Source organism: Mercenaria mercenaria, chromosome 10 (genome assembly GCF_021730395.1).
Source record: "Mercenaria mercenaria strain notata chromosome 10, MADL_Memer_1, whole genome shotgun sequence".
In the NCBI taxonomy this organism is placed as follows: domain Eukaryota; kingdom Metazoa; phylum Mollusca; class Bivalvia; order Venerida; family Veneridae; genus Mercenaria; species Mercenaria mercenaria.
The window spans coordinates 52,937,713-52,958,512 of NC_069370.1; the positions used below are offsets into that span (position 1 = coordinate 52,937,713).

The window sequence follows — 20,800 nt, forward strand, 5'->3', positions numbered from 1 at the left end:
TTCATAGGATGATTGGTCATGCAGAGTAGATGACCCCTAACGATTTTAGGGTCACTCTGTTAAAGGTCAAGGCCACAGGGGCCTGAACATGGAAAACCATTTCCAATCAATAACTTGAGAACCTCTCGACCCAGAATGTTGAAACTTCATAGGATGATTGTTCATGCAGAGTAAATGACCCCTATTGTTTTTGGGGTCATTCCGTTAAAGGTCAAGGTCACAGGGGCCTGAACATTGATAACCAGTTCCGATGAATAACTTGAGAACCACTTGACCCAAAATGTTGAAACTTCATAGGATAATTAAACATGCAGAGTAGATGACTCCTATTGATTTTGGGGTCAATCTATTAAAGGTCAAGGTCACAGTGGCCTGTTCATGTAAAATCATTTTTTGGAAATAACTTGAGAACCACTTGACCTACAATGTTGAAACTTAATAGGATGATTGGACATGCAGAGTAGATGACGCCTATTTATTTTGAGGTCACTTGATCAAAGGTCAAGGTCACAGGAGCCTGAACAGTGACTTGAGAACCACTAGGCCAAGAGTGTTGAAATTTAGCGGGATGACTGGACATGCCAAGTAGATGATCCCTACTGCAGCAAACCATCAGTGTCTCTTTGACTTTCGCTCCTGACCCCTATTGACTTCTTGCCTATAGGACTTTGCATTGGGGGAGACATGCGCTTTTTTACAAAAGCATTTTCTAGTTGGAAGGGAGATTATTAGGACAAAAATGCCAACTTATGCTTGGTAGGCTTATCTATCTTGATATAACGAACTGTACTGTATATTTTTATTTTGTCTCTGTTTATCTATCTTGCTATTTCGATTTGCAGATTAATAATTTTGAAAACGAATGGAGATAATTAAAGAAAAGGGTACTTATTGTTCTTTCTCGCCTGATACGGCTGGCGTATATAATATACTATATACTCAGAATGATATGATTTGTAAACATGTACTACTTATTTATTTTATTCGTTGTATAAGTATGTGATAGATTGTTCTTTATATTTTTGTAACAGTTGAGGACTTTTACGTGTAATATCTGAGCAAGATTCAACTGAGTAGACTTTTTTTAAACTAAAACTACCATTTAGTATTAATTTAAGGTTTAAAAGTAATGATAAGCGTAAGAAATATCCAACTAGTAAAATGATAATTTATTTCCAGTAATATTTCAATCCTTTTTTTTCTCTCATTTCGGGTTAATGTTTGTTTTCTCTTATTTCTTTCTAATTCAATATTTAATATTGCAATGAACTGTGTAACAAGCGTTCTTGAATCGTGCTGTCCCTCATGTACTCCTGCTGCATCTTTGTGTCCCTGCGTCCTGGTCTGTCTTGGTTGTTTTCTGTTAACCATCTTATGCATCCGTTCGTCATTCTTCGACCTCACTACCCTGACATTGTATCCTCATAGGTAACGAATTAGGAGCCTGGAGAATGGCGATCGGATTGCATTACTTTAGGGGGCGTGCTTGTATAAAAGCTGCATTTTTATGCCCCCACTTTGGTTGGGGGGGGGGGGGGGGGCATATAGATTTGCCCTTGTCCGTCCGTCCGTCCTTCCGTCTTTCCGTCCTTCTGTCCGTCCGTCTGTCCGTCCTTTCGAGAATGTTGTGTCGCGCCTAGCTCCAAAAGTATTTGACGTAGAATCACAAAACTTTACAGGAATGTTGGTCAACATGTGTAGTTGTGCACCTGGGGTTTCGCGTCCGGATTCATTCAGTCATGTAGAAGTTATGGCCCCTGACTTTGTAAAAATTGGTCATTTTAGTGTTGTGTCGCGCCTAGCTCCAAAAGTATATGACTTAGAGTCACAAAACTTTACAGGAATGTTGGTCAGCATGTGTAGTTGTGCACCTGGGGTTTTGCGTCCGGATTCATCCAGTCATATAGGAGTTATGGCCCCTGACTTAGTAAAAAATTGGTCATTTTAATGTTGTGTCGCGCATAGCTCCAAAAGTATTTGACCTAGAGTCACCAAAGTTTACAGGAATGTTGGTCAGCATGTGCAGTTGTGCACCTGAGGTTTCGCATCCGGATTCATTCAGTCTTGTAGGAGTTATAGCCCCTGACTTAGTTAAAAATTGGTCATTTTAATGTTGTGTCATGCGTAGCTCCAAAAGTATTTGACCTAGAGTCACCAAAGTTTACAGGAATGTTGGTCAGCATGTGCAGTTGTGCACCTGGGGTTTCGCGTCCGGATTCATTCAGTCGTGTAGGAGTTATGGCCCCTGACTTAGTTAAAAATTGGTCATTTTAATGTTGTGTTGTGCGTAGCTCCAAAAGTATTTGACCTAGAGTCACCAAAGTTTACAGGAATGTTGGTCAGCATGTGCAGTTGTGCACCTGGGGTTTCGCGTCCAGATTCATTCAGTATTGTAGGAGTTATGGCCCCTGAGGGGCATCTGTGTCCCATGGACACATTTCTAGTTTAGTTACAATTTATGTTCGATTTTTGCGAAATACCTGCATTTTCTCTATCGAAACATCATTATTAAGTTACACCTTGTAACTCATCTTGTATGTAACTCGAGTTTGAAATTTTCGTATATTGCTTTCATTTTCATGTACGTGTCTTTGATTGACACTTCCGCTCGTTCAAATATTGATTATTTTGTTGATTCAAAAATGTACCCCCTATTCTTAATCTTAGACAATATTCATTATGCAATGATCATGCGATTGATTATTTTTTTGTCTGGTGATGTCCATCCCAATCCTGGGCCTTGTCAAGAATCCAATGGTTGTTTTTCTGTACTACATAAGAATATAAGGAGTATTCGCAACAAGTTAGATTATATCAAAGACAATTTTCTTGACTTCGATGTTATCTGTTTTACCGAAACTCACTTAACGCAAAATATTTCTGACTTGCAGATGAAACTTGAAGGATTAGAAAATATGTTTCGGAAAGATGTTTCATCACACTATCCTGGTATCCTAGTATATTGTAATTCAGGATTACAGCCAAAACGATTAAATGACCTTGAAACTATTTTACCGGAATCTCTGTGTATTAAAATAAAAGATCATAATTAAAAATTTATTATTGCTACAGTCTATAGGCCATCAAACTCTGCTATCGACTTCTGGCAAAGATGTGATGTTCTTGTTGACCAGGCCATAGAAATATCAGATAATATTATTTTAGTTGGCGATATAAACGAAGATCAGTTAAATGTAACAAACCGTAAATTCAGAGACATACTTATTCTTAATAATATGACAAATGTAATTAATAAACCAACTCGAATAACACACAGTACAAGCACTTTAATTGATGTAATTGCATTAACAAATACTGTAATACCGCTGGATTCTGGAGTTTTTGAAACGCCGTCAGATATTAGTGATCACTTTGGTACTTATGTTTATGTAAAAAGCAGTTTCCAGGCCAGGACATGTTACACCCGCCGAGTGTGGAACTACCACCAAGCCGATTTTGAAAAGTTAAATAACTCGATAAACGCCACTGATTGGTCAGCTCTTAACTCAGACTCTCTAGACGTAGCCACATCTTTTTTCATAAAAACATTTTTAGATCTAGCTTAAACATGCATTCCTACTAAAGTTGTACAAATCCGCCCCAACGACAGACCTTGGTATAACTCATTTATTCGTACTACATCTAGGAAACGTGATCGTTTAAAGCGAATTGCTATCCAGTCCGGGAAACCATCAGATTGCAATGTTACAAGAAAATAAGAAATCGTGTCAATAATATGAAAAAGCACCTACGCGAACAATTTTATAATACTCTTGAATTTTCCATGAATGATTTAAGTTCTACAAATCCTAAACAGTATTGGAAAACAGTAAAAATGCTAGTCAAAGAAAATTCTAAAGCCGAAAAAGAAATTCCGCCCCTTGAAAACGAAAATCATGACACTGCTATTTCTGACGTAGATAAAGCTACATTTTTGAACGATTACTTCGTGTCAGTATCAACTCTTGACGATTCCAATTCTGTTCTACCTGAGTTTGTTGCAAAGTCTAATACAACTCTTTCCCACTTTACTATTTCTGAGCAAGACGTTATTGACGTGTTAGATAACTTAGTTGTCAACAAAGCCTGTGGGCCTGATGGTATTAGTCATAAAATGTTAAAGGGATGTTCGAAAACCATAGCTAAGCCACTTTGTACTTTATTCAATAGATCTCTCATCTTAAATAGATACCCGTCTTCATGGAAAATTGCTAATGTAATGCCGCTTTATAAGAAAGGAGAAAAATCTTTACCATCTAACTATAGACCAATTTCTTTGATCAGTTGCGTAGGTAAAGTAATGGAACGAGTGATTTTTAAGTATTTGTACAATCATCTAAACTCCAATAATCTTATATATAAGAATCAGTCAGGATTTCTTCCTGGACACTCCACTGTATACCAACTTGTAGATATATATATATAACCAGATCTGTACATCTCTAGACGAGAAGAAAGCAACTTGTATGGTTTTCTGTGATATATCGAAAGCTTTCGACCGAGTTTGGCATAAAGGCCTTATATTTAAACTGAAGCAGTATGGTATTTCAGGAAACTTGGTCAATTGGATAACAGATTACCTGGAAAATAAATCGCAAAAAGTATTTGTAGGGCAATCGTTTTCAAATAGTAGGTTATTAACTGCAGGCGTACCTCAAGGATCGGTCTTGGGCCCTCTTTTATTTCTAGTATACATAAATGATATTGCTGATTCTGTCATAAGTACCGCTAGACTATTCGCTGACGATAGCTCACTTGCTATATCTTCACCAGACTCCGTTTATATAGAAGCTGTTTTAAATTCAGATCTAGAAAACATTTCCAGTTGGGCAAATCAATGGCTGGTAAAATTCAATCCTTCTAAAACTGAAGTCATGTTTTTCTCCTTTAGAGATATAGCTCAACCATCGTTAACCGTTGATAATACCCCTCTAAACTTCGTTGACGATCACAAACATCTAGGTCTTACAATAAGTCATGATGGCTCTTGGCATACCCATATAAACAATATCACTTCCTCAAAAGTACTCGGCTCGATGAGAATGTTAAAATTTAAAGTTAAAAGGTCTACTCTTAACAACATTTATTTATCGTATCTAAGACCTCTACTCGAGTATGCTTCAGTTGTATGGGATAGCTGTACTCAATATGAAAAGGGCACTATAGAAAAACTTCAGTATGAAGCAGCTCGCATTGTTACTGGTTTGACTCGTTCCGTTTCCATTCAAAATTTAACTGAAATTGGCTGGGTTTCTCTTGCATACCGTAGAATTATGCAGAAATTAATATTAGCGTATAAAGGAAATAACGGACTACTTCCGGATTACCTTATAGACATTTTTCCACCAACAGTTCACAATTCTAACAACTATGAACTTAGAAACAACACTAATTTTGTAACATTGCCTAGACGTCTCGAAATTTACTCAAAATCAGTTATACCCGATTCAGTAAAACTATGGAATAACCTTGATCTTCCGACGCAATGCTAACACACTTACATCTTTTAAGAGCAAATTGAAGAGTAAATTTAAATCTCCAATTGTTCCGTCTTTTTATCTAATAGGAGAACGATTCTATAATGTAGTTCAAACTTGTATTAGAAACCGATGCAGTTACCTAAACAATGATTTATTTTATAACCATTTACGAGACTATCCCGATTGCTCTTGTGGACATGGTATTGAAGATGCGGAACATTTCTTTTTTAAATGTAGCCATTATGCCAATGCTCGTCGATTGTTATTTATTAATACTCGAAGGTTTTATCCTCTTAGTACTCACAAATTACTTCACGGAATTGATTCACTTACTATTGAGGAGAACAAATCTTTGTTTTTAGAAGTACAAACTTATATAAAAAAATACACATCGTTTCTCTAGCACTGCCTCCTGGTCGTTTGACTATATATCTGTTTTGAAGGCTCTGGGTTGGGCTGGGTGTGGGGATTCGGCAGCGGATGCGATGAGGTGCACTGATTTATTTTACGCTTGTCTGTGTTAGTTTTATTGTTGTTGTTTTTTTCCGATTGTTTTTTTTCCCCTGCTTTTCTTCTATTTAATTTACTATCTTAACTCTTCTACTATATAAGTAAGTTTATATCTGAAAATTATATTTTGTTAAGCATATATTTTTTTCCATTCTAGTCCAAACAAAAATCCGCCATTTAGTTTAATCTAACATTAATTTGACAGCCAGGGACGGACCGATTTCTAATGTTGGCAAAACTTGTGGTCCAACCCCTTTTGTATTATCTCACAAAAGTTACTGAATATTTCTTAATGTACATTAGTAATATATATGTCTTGATGTAATGATAGTTCGCTGTTGTATATATATTTACATATGTATCTGTATATTATTGTCTTGATGTACATTTACCATAATATCTTGTGTGATGATTACAATAAAATATGATTAAACTAAATCTGGCTAAACTCTGGCTGAACTGTAGCTACTCTGGCTACTCTGGCTAATTTCACGCACATGAAAAATGTTTTTGGAAAGAACTGAATATTCTTTGTTTTTTTTTTGTTATTCATCGGAAATTTAAAACGTGACATTACCTTAAATTTGTTTTAAGGTGGAAGTAGGGGGTGGGGATGTGAGGGGGGGGGGGGGGGGGTGTGTCCGGAGGGTACAAAACTTCACATGTTGATAAAATAAATACTGATGGAGAAAAAAAGAAGAAAAAAATGCAGTGGGGTGCATGATCGGGCTGGTGGGGGTGACTAGGTGGAGGAGCGAGTTAGGAAGAGGGTACAACTTTGCGTGATAAGAAATTGTTGGTAGGGGAGCGCGGGAAGAGGTGTGACCAGGGCGGTGGGTTGACCGAGTACACAACTTCAGATGTTGATAATAAATGTTTATGGAAAAATATGAAAGAAGTGTAATGAAATTCTACCAATTGGTTAGTTTGTTATCTTCAAATATGTGGATTTAAAACAGTTAAAGGGCAATAACTCTGAAGTTACTAAAATATTATATGAAGCAGAAATTGCCAAAATTATAGTAACCTATATAGTTACCACTAGAACCTACTAAGGGCCATAACAACCTGACGGGCTCCATGAACTTGTATAATATGAAATTTTATTTAAATATTCAAAACCACTTCCTAGATATGGCTCCGGACGGACGGATCTGTGTGAACTTTGTCAAATTATATCAAATTGTCTGTATGTGTTTTTTGACCAAAATGCGCATAATTTTCTCTACAAAAAATGAAAGTAATTTTTACTTTTCTGAGGTTGCCTGTTGTCTACCGATATCGAAGTACTGTTTTGGTAGGCAGACGATTATTATTCTGCATAAATCTTTCAGGTAATATTTCATAACATACCTTCCCGGCCTTACATGTACACTTTTTCCACTTTCTACATCTATATAAAAGTACGAGAGCGATTATCACGCCATAACTTTACGAATAAACGTAATTCTAAAAGTAACATTAATTCCTTACGTGTCAGGAAAATCTTTCTGTCTTCAAGTTCATTATATAGATCTAATGCCTGATCAGAATTGTAACCGCTGGACATTTTGAGAGAGAAGGAATAACGGTATGTAAGTCGGATATCGACCTCGTACATCGGCCTTTCTCTGTAGAAAAGGCTTGCGCACGGTGTTCACAAGAAGCCCGTTCGGAGGTCTTTCCTATACTTACATTGATGGAACAACGTACTTGTGTATTACCCTTGCATTACATACCTCTTTCACTGTTAGTCAGAAGTCTATATTTTTCTGAGAGACCTCTTTGAACAAAATAATTCTCGTGCAGAGGTCCAGCTGTACTGACCCAGACCTGAGCACGTGAAAAAGTGAGGTAATGGCATCTATGAAACACATAAATATATTTCCATAACATGCTCAAGAAAAACGTGCTTAAATGCACCTTACATGTATGCATGATTAAAATTAGATAAAAAATCCAAATTTCCGCATAAAGCCGTAAAAGATGAGAGGAAAAAATATATATGTGAAATCAAAATAATAAGTGAAAATAAAAACAAAATAACCGCTCTACCTCTAAGGCAGACAAAAAATGTTATAATTCACCATTTTCCAGCATATTCTAACTAAAACATTATTTTCAGTTGAATAGATTTTAAAACATTGAATATTATGCAACACAGATTCTAATAATACTGGCAAGGGATGGTTACGATATGAGCCTTTTCACTTGTCTTCAATGTGTTTTATAACTATGAACATCTCTTATAGTAGTCGCAACTTAACCGCGATGGTTGACCTTACGCCGCTTATTCATATCGATTATTTCATTATAGAAATCAAGGGTGCTTAGGGTAGCCGGGTATAATTTTATGGAATTAGTTTTATGGAATTTATGGAATTGTATAAAGTGCAGTATCAAAGTATATACACTTACATTCGATCATTTAAAACTTTCCAATACACTAATATATATTTACACAAATTTATATTTCCTTTTTCTCGTGCAGCTCGTGTTTTATGTACACTCCTTTTCAGTAATAGGTTGTGCCTCATTGTGTATTATAATGCAAAGGTCAATCATCGGGGTCAAGTTGCGTCCACTATATACTGCACAAGTAATGCTCCATACAATTTTTAAACATCTTTAAAACATGTCAGCTGCATTTATGATACGTTGTCACTGCACACCCTCTTACTTACGTCTTTAAATATTTGAAGTATCAAGTCAACTATTTACGTAGTTTTCTTGTTATACTCGGTACGATCTTTTATACTAAGGAGATATATTTCAAAACTTGAGACAGGTTCTTGAAAACTTCACTTCTTTCAAAGTGTGTGTGTGTGTGTGTGTGTGTGTGTCGGGTGGTAATGGGGAGGAGGGGGGATGAGTCTCTTACATAATTTTCAAACCGGTACCGGACAAACGTCCTACAATTCTCTTGCCTGAACATGTAGACACACATTTACGAAAAGAGAATTAAAACGCTGTTCTTTCAATTAGAGAATCGTACCTTCAACACACTATGTGCATACATTTTCAAAACATTACGACCTTTGACTTACCTTTGATACTGATCTTTGAACTAAAAACCTTGGTCTTACGCCCGACACGTCAGATCAATGTGATGAACACTGAGAAAAGCTATTTTAAAATCCAGCCATAAATGACAAACACCTGGCAAGGAAAGGAAACTGTGTCCCGTTTGTTCTTTGATAAGCTAATCAGAAATGCCTTCCTGGAAAGACTTGCGGCCGTAGTGAATACGGTTGTATGGTGCTAATTGTACACGATACTTTCATTTTTTTTTTATAAATAAACGTCATTAGACGAGACTGAGATTAGTGTGACCTTTGTCAATTTATGTCAAGTTTCATCATGGACGATTTCAGTAAAAAGTTTACACAGTTTTCGCAATGTCTTTTGGTGTTTTGTCACAAAAATGTGCATAATTTGCTCTACAAAACTGAAAGTAATTTGTACTTTTCGGAGGTTTCATGTTGTCTACCGACATCGAAGTACTATTTTGGTAGACAGGTGATTATTATCCTTTATAAACCTGGTAGGTAATATTTGATGGGGTAACATACCTTCTCGGCCTTACACGTACACTATTACCACTATGATGGCATATTTCTGCCACGAGATGGCTAGGTAGCTATCGCGATACTTAAAAAAATAATCTTGATAAAGCAAAGTTTTCTGAAAAGATTTTCTCAATAGTGGAAGATTTCATGCAAATATTATTGCGATAATTTACATTATTTTCTCGAAACCCTTTGTGTTAGTGCCCACAACTGCCATTTATTAGCTAGATAAGCTTTCTCGATACTTTCCGAAATTATCTTGATATTTCGAACTTTTCTGAAAAGTTTATCGCAATAGCCTAAAGTTTCCTGGAAATAAAAAGCACATCGACAAAAAATAATTTATTGCGATACTGTTTTCAGAAAAATGCACAACTTTGTTGGAAAGTTTAAAATATTATCGTTATAATAACTGAGCATCTCGTAACAGTTCGAAGCATTAACGCGAAATTTTGCGCTAAAACCTTTGCAGGAAATAAATAAATAAAAATATCTAGAAAATATTATGTATTTGCTGAAATGTGTTCACAAAAAGCACACATTTCCTGGAAAGTTTACAAATTACAGTGATGGCTACATAGCTATCTCGTGACAGAAATATGCCACCATAGAAAACAATTATCACGTCATAACTTCTACGAATAAACGTATAATTCTAACAGTGACATAAATTCCTTATGTATGAATACTGTGCCAGGAAAACCTTTCTGTATTTAAGTTTATTATATCACCTGTGGTAAAATTTCGTCAGAATCGTAACCGCTGGACATTTTGAGAAGAATTGATGGTATGTAAGTCGGATATCGACATCCTCTGTACGAAAGACCTCGTACTCGGTCGATATCCTATACGTATACATTATACAAAAGAATGTCCATTGCTTACTGATAAAGTGCCAGAAAATCATTTCTTATATGCCAGACAGGATTTTCCAGTGCTTTTCCGGTGCTGGAAAAAAACGGGGAGTAAGATGACTCATGTGCTGATATTTATGAATGAATGCGTAAATTTATTCGCTACTATAATAGCATAGTGCTTAAAAAGAAAATTTTAGTTTTATTTCAGCTCACCTGTCACATATAGTGACAACGTGAGCTTTTGTGATCACCCTTCGTCCGTCAATTTCTTGTGAAGACGATAGAGACCACATTTTACAACCAATTTTAATCAAATTATACACAACTTGTATTGGCATAATATTTCGGTTCCTTTCGAAAACTGGCCAGATCACATCATTGGTTCCAGGGTTATAGGCCCTTAAAAGGCCAAAATTGCTATTTTGGCTTGTTAACACGATAGAGACTACATGTTGTACCCGATGTTAATCAAACTTGCACAAAACTTGTATTGGCATAATATAGATCCCTTCATGGGTTCCAGGATTATGGCTTCTTAAAGGGAGACTTCATTTATGGTTTTATTTGATACAAACTTGCAAAATATCTTAAACAACAATAGATCTTGGATTCCATGATGAATCTATCAGATCTAATCATAGGTCCAGAGTTACTGTCCCTGATTGACCCCTGAAAGAGCCAAAATTTGTTAATTTTTGCTTTGTGAACACGATAGAAGTGACATTTTACATTCCATTTTAGCCATACTTATATTCAGCTTAAGCCACATTAAGATCTTGGTTCCTTTTATAAACCGGCAAGATTCCATCATCGATTCTAGAGTTACTGCCCCTGAAAGGGCCAACATTTTCTGTTCGGGCCCTTTCAGCTATATAGAGGTTTAATTTATGTTTTGATTTAATATAAACTTGCACAAAATATTTATCTTGATGATCTCTAGGCCATATTCGAAACTGGGTCATGTGGAATCAAAAACTAGGTCACCATGTCATATCAAAGGAAAAGTTTGTTAACACCATAGAGGCTACATTTATGATCTTATCTTTATGAAGCTTGGTCAAAATGTTTATTTTGATGATTTCAATGCCAGTTTTAAAACTGTTAAAACTGGGCTATGAAGGGTCAAAAACTAGGCTACACGCTCAGATCAAAGGAAGTCTTGTCAACACTCCTCTTAAGGCCACATTTATGAACCTATCCTCATGAAACTTGTCAGAATATTTATCTTGCTGATTTCTAAGCTAAAATTGAAACTGGGTTATGTGAAGCCAAAAACTAGGTCACCCGCTCAAATCAAAGGAAAAGCTTGTTAACACTCTAGAGGCCATATTTATGCCCATATCTTCATTAAAATATGTAAGAATGTTTATCTTGATGATTCCTAGAACGAGTTTGAAACTAGGTCAAAATCTAGGTCACCACTCAAAGGAAAAGATTCTTAACACTGTTAAGGCCACTTTCATGACCCTATCTTTATGAAACTTGGTCAGAATGTTTATCTTGATGATTCCAAGGCCAAGTTTAACAGGTGAGCGATATAGGGTCATCACGACCCCCTTTTTTACTGTACTAATTGGAGAACATAGCATGCAAGAAAAACCATCTGTCACTAACTGAAAGTGCGGATGGAAATATCTAGCCCTCGGTTTACTGTTTTGCGGTATCGAGGCTCCGCCTAAACCAGATATTTCCATCCGCACCTTCAACCAGTAAAAGATTCTCATAGTCTAGCCATTTACTATCTAAAGTTCCCCTGTGCAAAACATTAAAGGTGTAAAAGAAATAGCCACTTTTCCTACAAAAGTATATATATGGTATGTAAATGATAGATATTTACACAAAAGTACATAACAAAGTAAAACAAAAAGACAACATAGAAAAATGCATTTAGGCGCCGGCTTTGAACAATAAGTGGCAGTGGCAAAAACACCACTTGGAGATTAAAACAGGTTAACTACGCCCAAGCCGCCACCCTTAATATCTGCAGTGATTGAACACCACAAGTGAGTGTTAAGAATATTTACCCGCACCCACTCATACTGGTAACAAAGTGTTCGTGTTAAAAATTACCAAGGAAGTCGTAAGAACCATGTGCACATGTATCTAGTGTCGTTGCATAAAACTGAGAAACAAGAGAAAAAAGGGCCTGACAAAGCCTATCAGTTTTTGCTTCTTCTCAAAATAAAGCGAAAACAAACAAATAATCATTGAAAGGTCCATCTAGGCACGTTGGTGGGTCTGCTATTACACTAGGCAGACCCGCCCGTGTGCACAGACAGCCCTTGACATGAGCAGGAAAAATTTTCTGAAACAGTTTTACTTCTGATCAGTAATTAAGTGTATATATACAAATTGTTACATTCTCAAAATTTATTACATCAAAACCTGCAATACAGGATGAACGTTACTCTTTGATAAATGTAATAAAAATTGACGTCACGTTATTCTGTTTTTGTCAGTTGCGTTAATCAATTTCATATTCAGAAGCTAAACTATATTAATCTAAACATTTTGTAAATATACCACCTATGAATTTGAACGTTTAGAAATGTTTCATGTATTTTAGCTAAGATATGCTATCAATTGCGCTGGAGTTGCGAACATTATTTTCCTAATTTAATTTTGAAATCATTCATGCATAAAACCGGAGAAATTTATTTAAGGTTTATATCACGATTTAATTTCTACAATATATTCGTTATAATATGAGCTCAAAATCCCTTCTATGTCGACCTGTAAAACATTTTGTAAAAAGATTTTGAGATGGATTATGTCGATTTTTTTCCATCTCAAGGCACATCCGGGGATTTTGTTACGACACAAAAAGAAATTTCAAAGTATCACATTCTAAATGGCTGATTTCAGTTTAACACGGAATGACATGTTATTTAGGTGAAATATTTCATAGCGAATTTTTAGGCTCTTTTATTAAACTGATAACAAAACAGCCTTAAAGAAAGCTCTTTTTACTACAAAATGCACGCGTAATGACTGGTTTATTTGACAAAGTTTCAAAAGGCAATTAAACCTACAGAACAACTAAATTTGATGAAAAGTATTCGCTGAATTGATATAAGACGAAAGTCCTTGTTTTAAGGAATTTGTGTCATATTATGACTTTCATTTTTGAGTGCATGCATGTGTCTTTTGAAGCATACAATAAGTTCTGCGTATAAGCATTTCGTCATGATATGATGATATGTAAGTCAACTGTTAGCTATGTAACGTTGTTAGGAAAGTTTATTCGAAACCTAACCCAAAAAAGAAGTTACTTGTTTCAATTCAGTTTTGTAATTCTTAAGTTAATCCGACTATAACTTATTATATCAATTTGCGTGATTCGTACAAAAATAACGTTCGCTTCCTTTCTTTACTTCAGGTTGTCTAAATGAGTCTTATAAGTATCCGTTTCCTTTGAAAGTACCGATGCTAGGGTTTTTACCAACACAGAATCAGCTTGTTGGTAGGGAATGGGTCTTTGATGAACTTGAGAAGAAAATGTTTGAACAGAACAGCAAGTCTAGAGGTACATTGATGATTGCAGGATATGGATTCGGTAAGTCGGCAATTGTTGCACACCTACTATGTGCACGAGAAAATGAGAAAGGTTGGAAATTGAGACAACACATTGTCGCCTTTCATGTTTGTAAGTTCACACACGAAAGTACAAAGAATCCTGTTCAGCTTATAAAACGTTTAATATGGTTTTTATCCATTAAAGACGCAGAATACGGATCACATATTGCTTTGCTTAACGATTCGATTATAACTGATGACGAAAAATGTAAGGAGGAAACGAAGCTATGTTTTGATCTAGCCATTACAAACCCTTTGGATAAATTAACAGTGCCAAATGATTCTCCTTGGATAGTAGTAATTGATGCGTTGGATGAATGTGAGGACGACAATGGACGAAACCGAATTTTGGAGCTACTTGCAGATCGCCTGACCTCTATGCAGCAAGAGGGTCCTAAATGGTTTAAATGGTTAATTACGTCAAGAAATAAGCCTTCCCTTAACAAATTAAACAAATTGGATACAGTGCATCTTCTATACGATGATGAAAGAAATTATGACGATATACGACACTTTATTATCAATCAACTGAATATCATTGATAAGGATACAGTAAAAAGGTTTGTTTCTAAAAGTGGAGGAAATATTTTGTACATAAAACATGCTTTGGGATATATTATTGAATCTGGAAACGCAAGTATACACAATATAGTTGACCTACCTAGCGGTATAGAAGAGATATATGAACTAAACTTTGATAGGCTATTCAAAACTAACAATGACTTTGAAGTAGCAAAATCCATTTTAGAGGTGATAAGCGTTTTTAATGGACCCGTCAGAGATAAAAGACCCATTTTTTACATTTTTAAAGTTATAGAAGTCAACAAAATCACTAATAAAACCGAGTTTGTACGAATTATGGACAAACTGTCAGACTATGTATCATCAGATGGTGCTGTTACGTTTCGTCATAAATCGTTGTATGAATGGTTGTTTAGTGACACCAAATCAAATTACAGACTTTCTCGAAGTTTAGGTCATACGATGGTATCTGAATATATTTTTTTTGGTGTTAATAGGTTAGATGCCACCGATACATCACCCTTTATATATAACAATGGGTGTATGTATAATCCGATAATATTTCAAATGTTAACCTACCACGTTTCCGAATCACAGAACAGTTCTATCCAAAGAAAATATTTTTCCTTTCAGCTTTTACATGCCAAATATAATTATCCATTTGAAGACGTAAATGCATTTTGTTACATAGGAGTTGTAACTTATAACGATATACATTCTATAAAAATGTTAAGTCTAATAGTGAATTTTGTGAAGAATAAAACTGTTGAGAACAACAGGTTTATTCGCTTTATTCATAACGTTTACGAAAATTATGTATCATATCGGTTTCTGTTATTTAACGTAATGGATGCTGTGTCGTTTATATACGAAAACGTAACAAACGCGAAGGACATTCTCAAATATCCTTTACATACAGCAGCAAGGTATTGCCGTGAAGACGTAGCTCTATATCTTATTAATGTTGTGAAAGTTTCGCTTTTGGAAAGAGATAACAACGACATGCGTGCAATTGACGTAGCAGCAAGAAGCCACTGTGTGCCTGTGATAAAACTAATAACCGAAAAGGACAGATCAGTATTCGACTTAGAGTGTCTTATGAATGTAGAATGTATAAACAGTGGGGCAGCTATTGAAATATATAAAATGCTTGAAGCTAATAAAGTAAAACCGACTTGTTTTGATACATCTTTACAGAAAGAGATGCTGATGCGTATCTATTTTAATAGTCCAAGAAGACGTCGGTATATCTTCTCCAATGAAAACGTTTGTACAGAAGAAGAGTTTCAGCCCGAGCTTCTATTTTGTTTAGATTCTTTTGGATATACGCTAGCTTTACAATTTATAACTATTGACGCTCGTTATTCGTTTTTAGCTGTACTTGACAAACATATCAGTGACAAATGTCAACATGTGTCAAGTAGCATGTTATACATGTTTTATCTCATTATGTATAGGTCTACATTAAAAGACTGGTATCCTTCCCACAGTTGGAAGCGTTTGTCTCATAGGCCTATTTGCCCAGAAGGTGCATCAGTTGAACATTTACTAATGCAGTATAAGAGAATAGAAATGATCGACTTAGTAATCGCAAAAGGTCACATAATGAACTGGACAAAAACTGACAGGAAAGGAATGACACCATTGAACTATACCGACCAGATGTTTATTTCGCAGCTGGAATGTCGGTTTGGTGATGTTGACATTCATGTATTATCAGATAAAGATAAACTCGTTAGGTTATGTTTGTGTGACTGGCTTTATTTTTACCTTCTGTTGGTTCTGTACGCTATAGCTTGCTGTATTGCATCTTTTTATTGTGTTGTATTGTATTCTATAGAGACAATTCTGTATAAAGTGGTATTCCTATAAAGTGGTGTGTATATATTGTAATATGGTCAAAACAGTCAAACTAAATTGGAATGCCTCTGTTTTAGTCATTATATTCTCAAGGCATATTCCTTACAACAGTTTTTTTTTTATAAAATACTGTTTATACGAGGGTTGTTTTATTATACATTCTAATATGCCCTTTCGCTGTTAAGGTAGTTCTGCACGTTTGGATCGAAATTTTTTCTACAATGTAGAATTTGATTAAACTCTGATTTTTCAAAACTTCAGAATATACCTAGAAAATTCAGCAAATAAAAAAGATAGGGTCGTGTGCTTGATTTTTTGCTAGACTAATTTGAAAAATTTGGACCTCACGCAATATTTCATAATGGGAGTATATGGGAAAATCATAAATTTCATAACATTTTCGCGAATAGAATTTTTTCTACAATGTAGATTTTGATGAAACTTCTCACAGTTGTAAATAAATATATGGGCTATAATTTGGTGAAATAAAATGTATAGGTCCATGTGCTTATTTTTGAGGTATTTGACCAAGATTAAAGTGAACCGGACTTTTCACGCTAATTTTAAGACATTTTTTGAATTTTTTAACGTGTCATATATTTTAATGTCATATTTTGACTTAAGTAATATAGCAGCAGTGCCATTGTAATAGATTTACTCACAGGTTTCGATTAAATCATAAAATTATTTTCATTTCCGTACGCCGAATCCAGGCTTTATTCTACGTTTTCCGGATAAATGACGTTACGCTATCACTTCCGGTTTATCAAACGTGCAGAACTACCTTAAAACACTCTTACGCTATAATGACGTCACGTTAACGTGCGGTGACGTCAATGTTTTTGTTGCGACCAAGAAAGAGCGCTACTATATTTTATCTACTGTTTTAGATTCAGGGTAGAGAGTCTATATTAGAATCGAAATAGTTCATAGCAAAAGAGTGTTTTTACACTATTTATACACTCGGGCGGTAATACGTCGTACAAATAATTTCACTCGGGTTGTGTCCTCGTGAAATTATTACGCCCGACGTATAACCGCCCGTCGTGCATAAATAGCGTTACAACACACTTTTGCTATAGATTATTTCTTAAATGTTAATGCAAAATGCCAGTATGAACTAAAATTTCCTGATTTGTTACTGGAATTAATTAGTTCTTGTGCGTCACATTTAACTTACTTTCATGACTACACAGTAAATTAGTTTTTGTTTCTGTATCGGATTTTTTTTTTATTAATAACTAAGTCAACCATATATGTGATTAACGGAATGTTTTGTAGATAACGTATTTAGCCACCCGTGTGTGAAAGGTCAGATTTTTTCTACTTGCATGTAGATCTAAAATATTGCTTCATGTGCACGATATTGCATCGACATTTTACCATCGTACCATCGCACCATCGCGATTTTATCATCGTACCATCGCGTTTTCACCATCGTACCATCGTTGTTTCATCATCATGCCATCGCGCCATCGCGTTTTCGTCATCGTACCATCGAGCATCGCGGTTTAGTATTAAATAAAAAGTCACGTTTGTCCAAACGAAATACCGTATTGTCCAAACGGAACACCGTATTTTAGCCTTCTTTGTTTAATAGGAAAATGAATCGGATCGTGTTAGTGCCATTGATACATTGTGTGTCTTAAAAGTCTTATTCTCGCTGTTCTATATTGTAACAATTTTAAATTACACAGTTTTTAATCGTTATTTTGTTATAACTATTTAATGCTACAAGTTGCATCATTTGTAAGACTAACAGAAGAATCCCAGACCTTGATTCATTCGTCAAGTGTCTGAAACCATGCCACACTAAATTCCATTCAACATTCCATGTTCGAAATCTTAACATTTCAGACGCTAGTTGAAATATATAGTAAAACCCTGAATGTATAATGTATCCACAGAAGTATGTGAACAACAGTCAATATTGTCAATCTGTTGTTTATATCTTATTATAAATTTATGCTGTAGTGTCAACGTATAACAGTTTACTACGTACAATTGTCCGATAATTCACTAAGAGTCAATATTTATAATGTTCCTCAACGTAACATATGTCCCGGTTTGAATAAATAAGCATTATTGCAGTACACAGTATGTATCAATATTGTGTTACAAATATGTATGCCCCTCCCATCAGATTAATCCTCAATATATACATGTATTTGAAAATATAAAGGATCATTCTCTTTTGTCTAACAGAATCGTTGTGAATTGCCGGTGAATGGAACAATAAAATTCTTACGATGCTTTTGATACAGGAAAAGGTATTAACTGAACAGTTGATTTATTTTTGTTTTAATTTGTGAGTTGTAATTTACAATATACAAAAGTCATTTAAAGAAAATCGAACTGGGAGGTAGAAAATACAGCAAACGTTTTAATTAGTTATTAGTTAGTTATTAATTAGGTTACAATCCACCGTCACATTTTGTCAAAAGATTTCACGATTTGTCAAAATTTATTTTTATTTCTTTTTTTTATTCATGTGTATTGTTTTTATGCCCCCGAAGAGAGGCATATAGTTTTTGAACCGTCTGTCGGTCTGTCAATCTGTCAGTCTGTCCGCAATTTTCGTGTCCGGTCCATATCTTTGTCATCGATGGATGGATTTTCAAATAACTTGGCATGAATGTGTACCACAGTAAGACGACGTGTCGCGCGCAAGACCCAGGTCCGTAGCTCAAAGGTCAAGGTCACACTTAGACATTAAAGGATAGTGCATTGATGGGCGTGTCCGGTCCATATCTTCGTCATCGATGGATGGATTTTCAAATAACTTGGCATGAATGTGTACCACAGTAAGACGACGTGTCGCGCGCAAGACCCAGGTCCGTAGCTCAAATGTCAAGGTCACACTTAGATTTTAAAGGATAGTGCATTGATGGGCGTGTCCGGCCCATATCTTTGTCATCGATGGATGGATTTTCAAATAACTTGGCATGAACGTGTACCACAGTAAGACGACGTGTCGTGCGCAAGACCCAGGTTCATAGCTCAAAGGTCAAGGTCACACTTAGATGTTAAAGGATAGTGCATTGATGGGCGTGTCCGGTCCATATCTTTGTCATCGATGGATGGATTTTCAAATAACTTGGCATGAATGTGTACCACAGTAAGACGACGTGTCACACGCAAGACCCAGGTCCATAGCTCAAAGGTCAAGGTCACACTTAGACGTTAAAGGTCATTTTTCATGATAGTGCATTGATGAGCATGTCCGGTCCATATCTTTGTCATTCATGCATGGATTTTAAAATAACTATGCATGAATGTGTGACACAGTAAGGCGACGTGTCGCGCGCAAGACCCAGCTCCGTAGGTCAAAGGTCCTAAACTCTAACATTGGCCATAACTATTCATTCAAAGTGCCATCGGGGGCATGTGTCATCCTATGGAGACAGCTCTTGTTTAATGTACCTTGATATCATATTGTAGATGTTTAACGCTACAATACATTTTATTTTAAACTGTTGTCGAGTTCATTGATGCCACGTAAAGCATGCTAATTGCTCCATATGAGGGGTAAAGAAATTGTTATGCTCTTCTTATTAGTAATAACTGAATAATGTCATTTTTGTCATTAGCTGCAAGTCAAGCTGCAACTTGAAAATATCGCCACATAATTCCTGCAGAAATAAATCTGAAATTCGAATACGTTTAGATTACGATAGTGTGTGCTATTTGTTTGTTTAGAATAAGAATAATTTTAATGTACATCCCTTTTAAAACACATTTTAAAAAGGTCTTTATATTCTTATGTTAGAGTTTGTTAACAAAATAAAATGTGGAAACAGACAAACATTTGTTTTAATTTCGTTTTTTTTCTTTTGTACTGAAGCAAATATCTATCTATTTATTTATACTGCAGCACTCCTCTTTGCGAGTATTATGTGCATAAGAAATTTAAAAGTAGAATGGATAGGAGGATAAAAGTAATACACGATGTGTATTGCAAGCATGAATACAGATGATATGTTAAAAACCAGAAGGATTTACAGATAAAAGCAGTTTAAAAACAGGTCTATCATGTTAAGCATTGTGTGCAAGTTTGGTCACACACTGCTTGAACTGGTTTAGGGTGGGAGCTTGCACAAGTTGTACTGGGAGGGAATTCCAAAGCACTATGGTGGCTGGAAAGAAAGAGTACTTATAGTAATTACATGGAGTGAGGATCTGAGTATAGGAGTGGGGATGCATATTGGGTGGACGGATAGCTCAGTGGTTTGCACACTGGCCTTCCAATCCTGAGGTCGGGGGTTCGATCCCCGGCAGCTACTCGGGAATTTTCAGAAACGCTTTTAAGTGTTTCCCACCCAACTAGAGGTGTACTGGTCAGAAACCCAGGCAATCCTTGCGTGTATCAGTGCTATACACTGGGCACGTTAAAGAACCAGGCTGTCTATTCGAAATGAGCTAGGCTAAGTTAGCCGGAAAAGCCTGT

At 35.7% G+C, this 20,800-nt stretch overlaps 1 protein-coding gene across 1 annotated transcript in view; it reads left to right on the top strand.

Moving 5' to 3' along the window:
• The window catches only part of LOC123561553 (uncharacterized), a 52,342-nt gene extending 32,191 nt beyond the window's left edge, over positions 1-20,151 (top strand). The window contains exon 3 of the mRNA XM_053553095.1: positions 13,775-20,151. Coding sequence (XP_053409070.1) covers positions 13,775-16,365 — 2,591 coding nt within the window. The 3' untranslated portion in view covers positions 16,366-20,151. The remainder of the gene's footprint in view (positions 1-13,774) is intronic.
• The last annotated feature ends 649 nt before the right edge of the window (positions 20,152-20,800 follow it).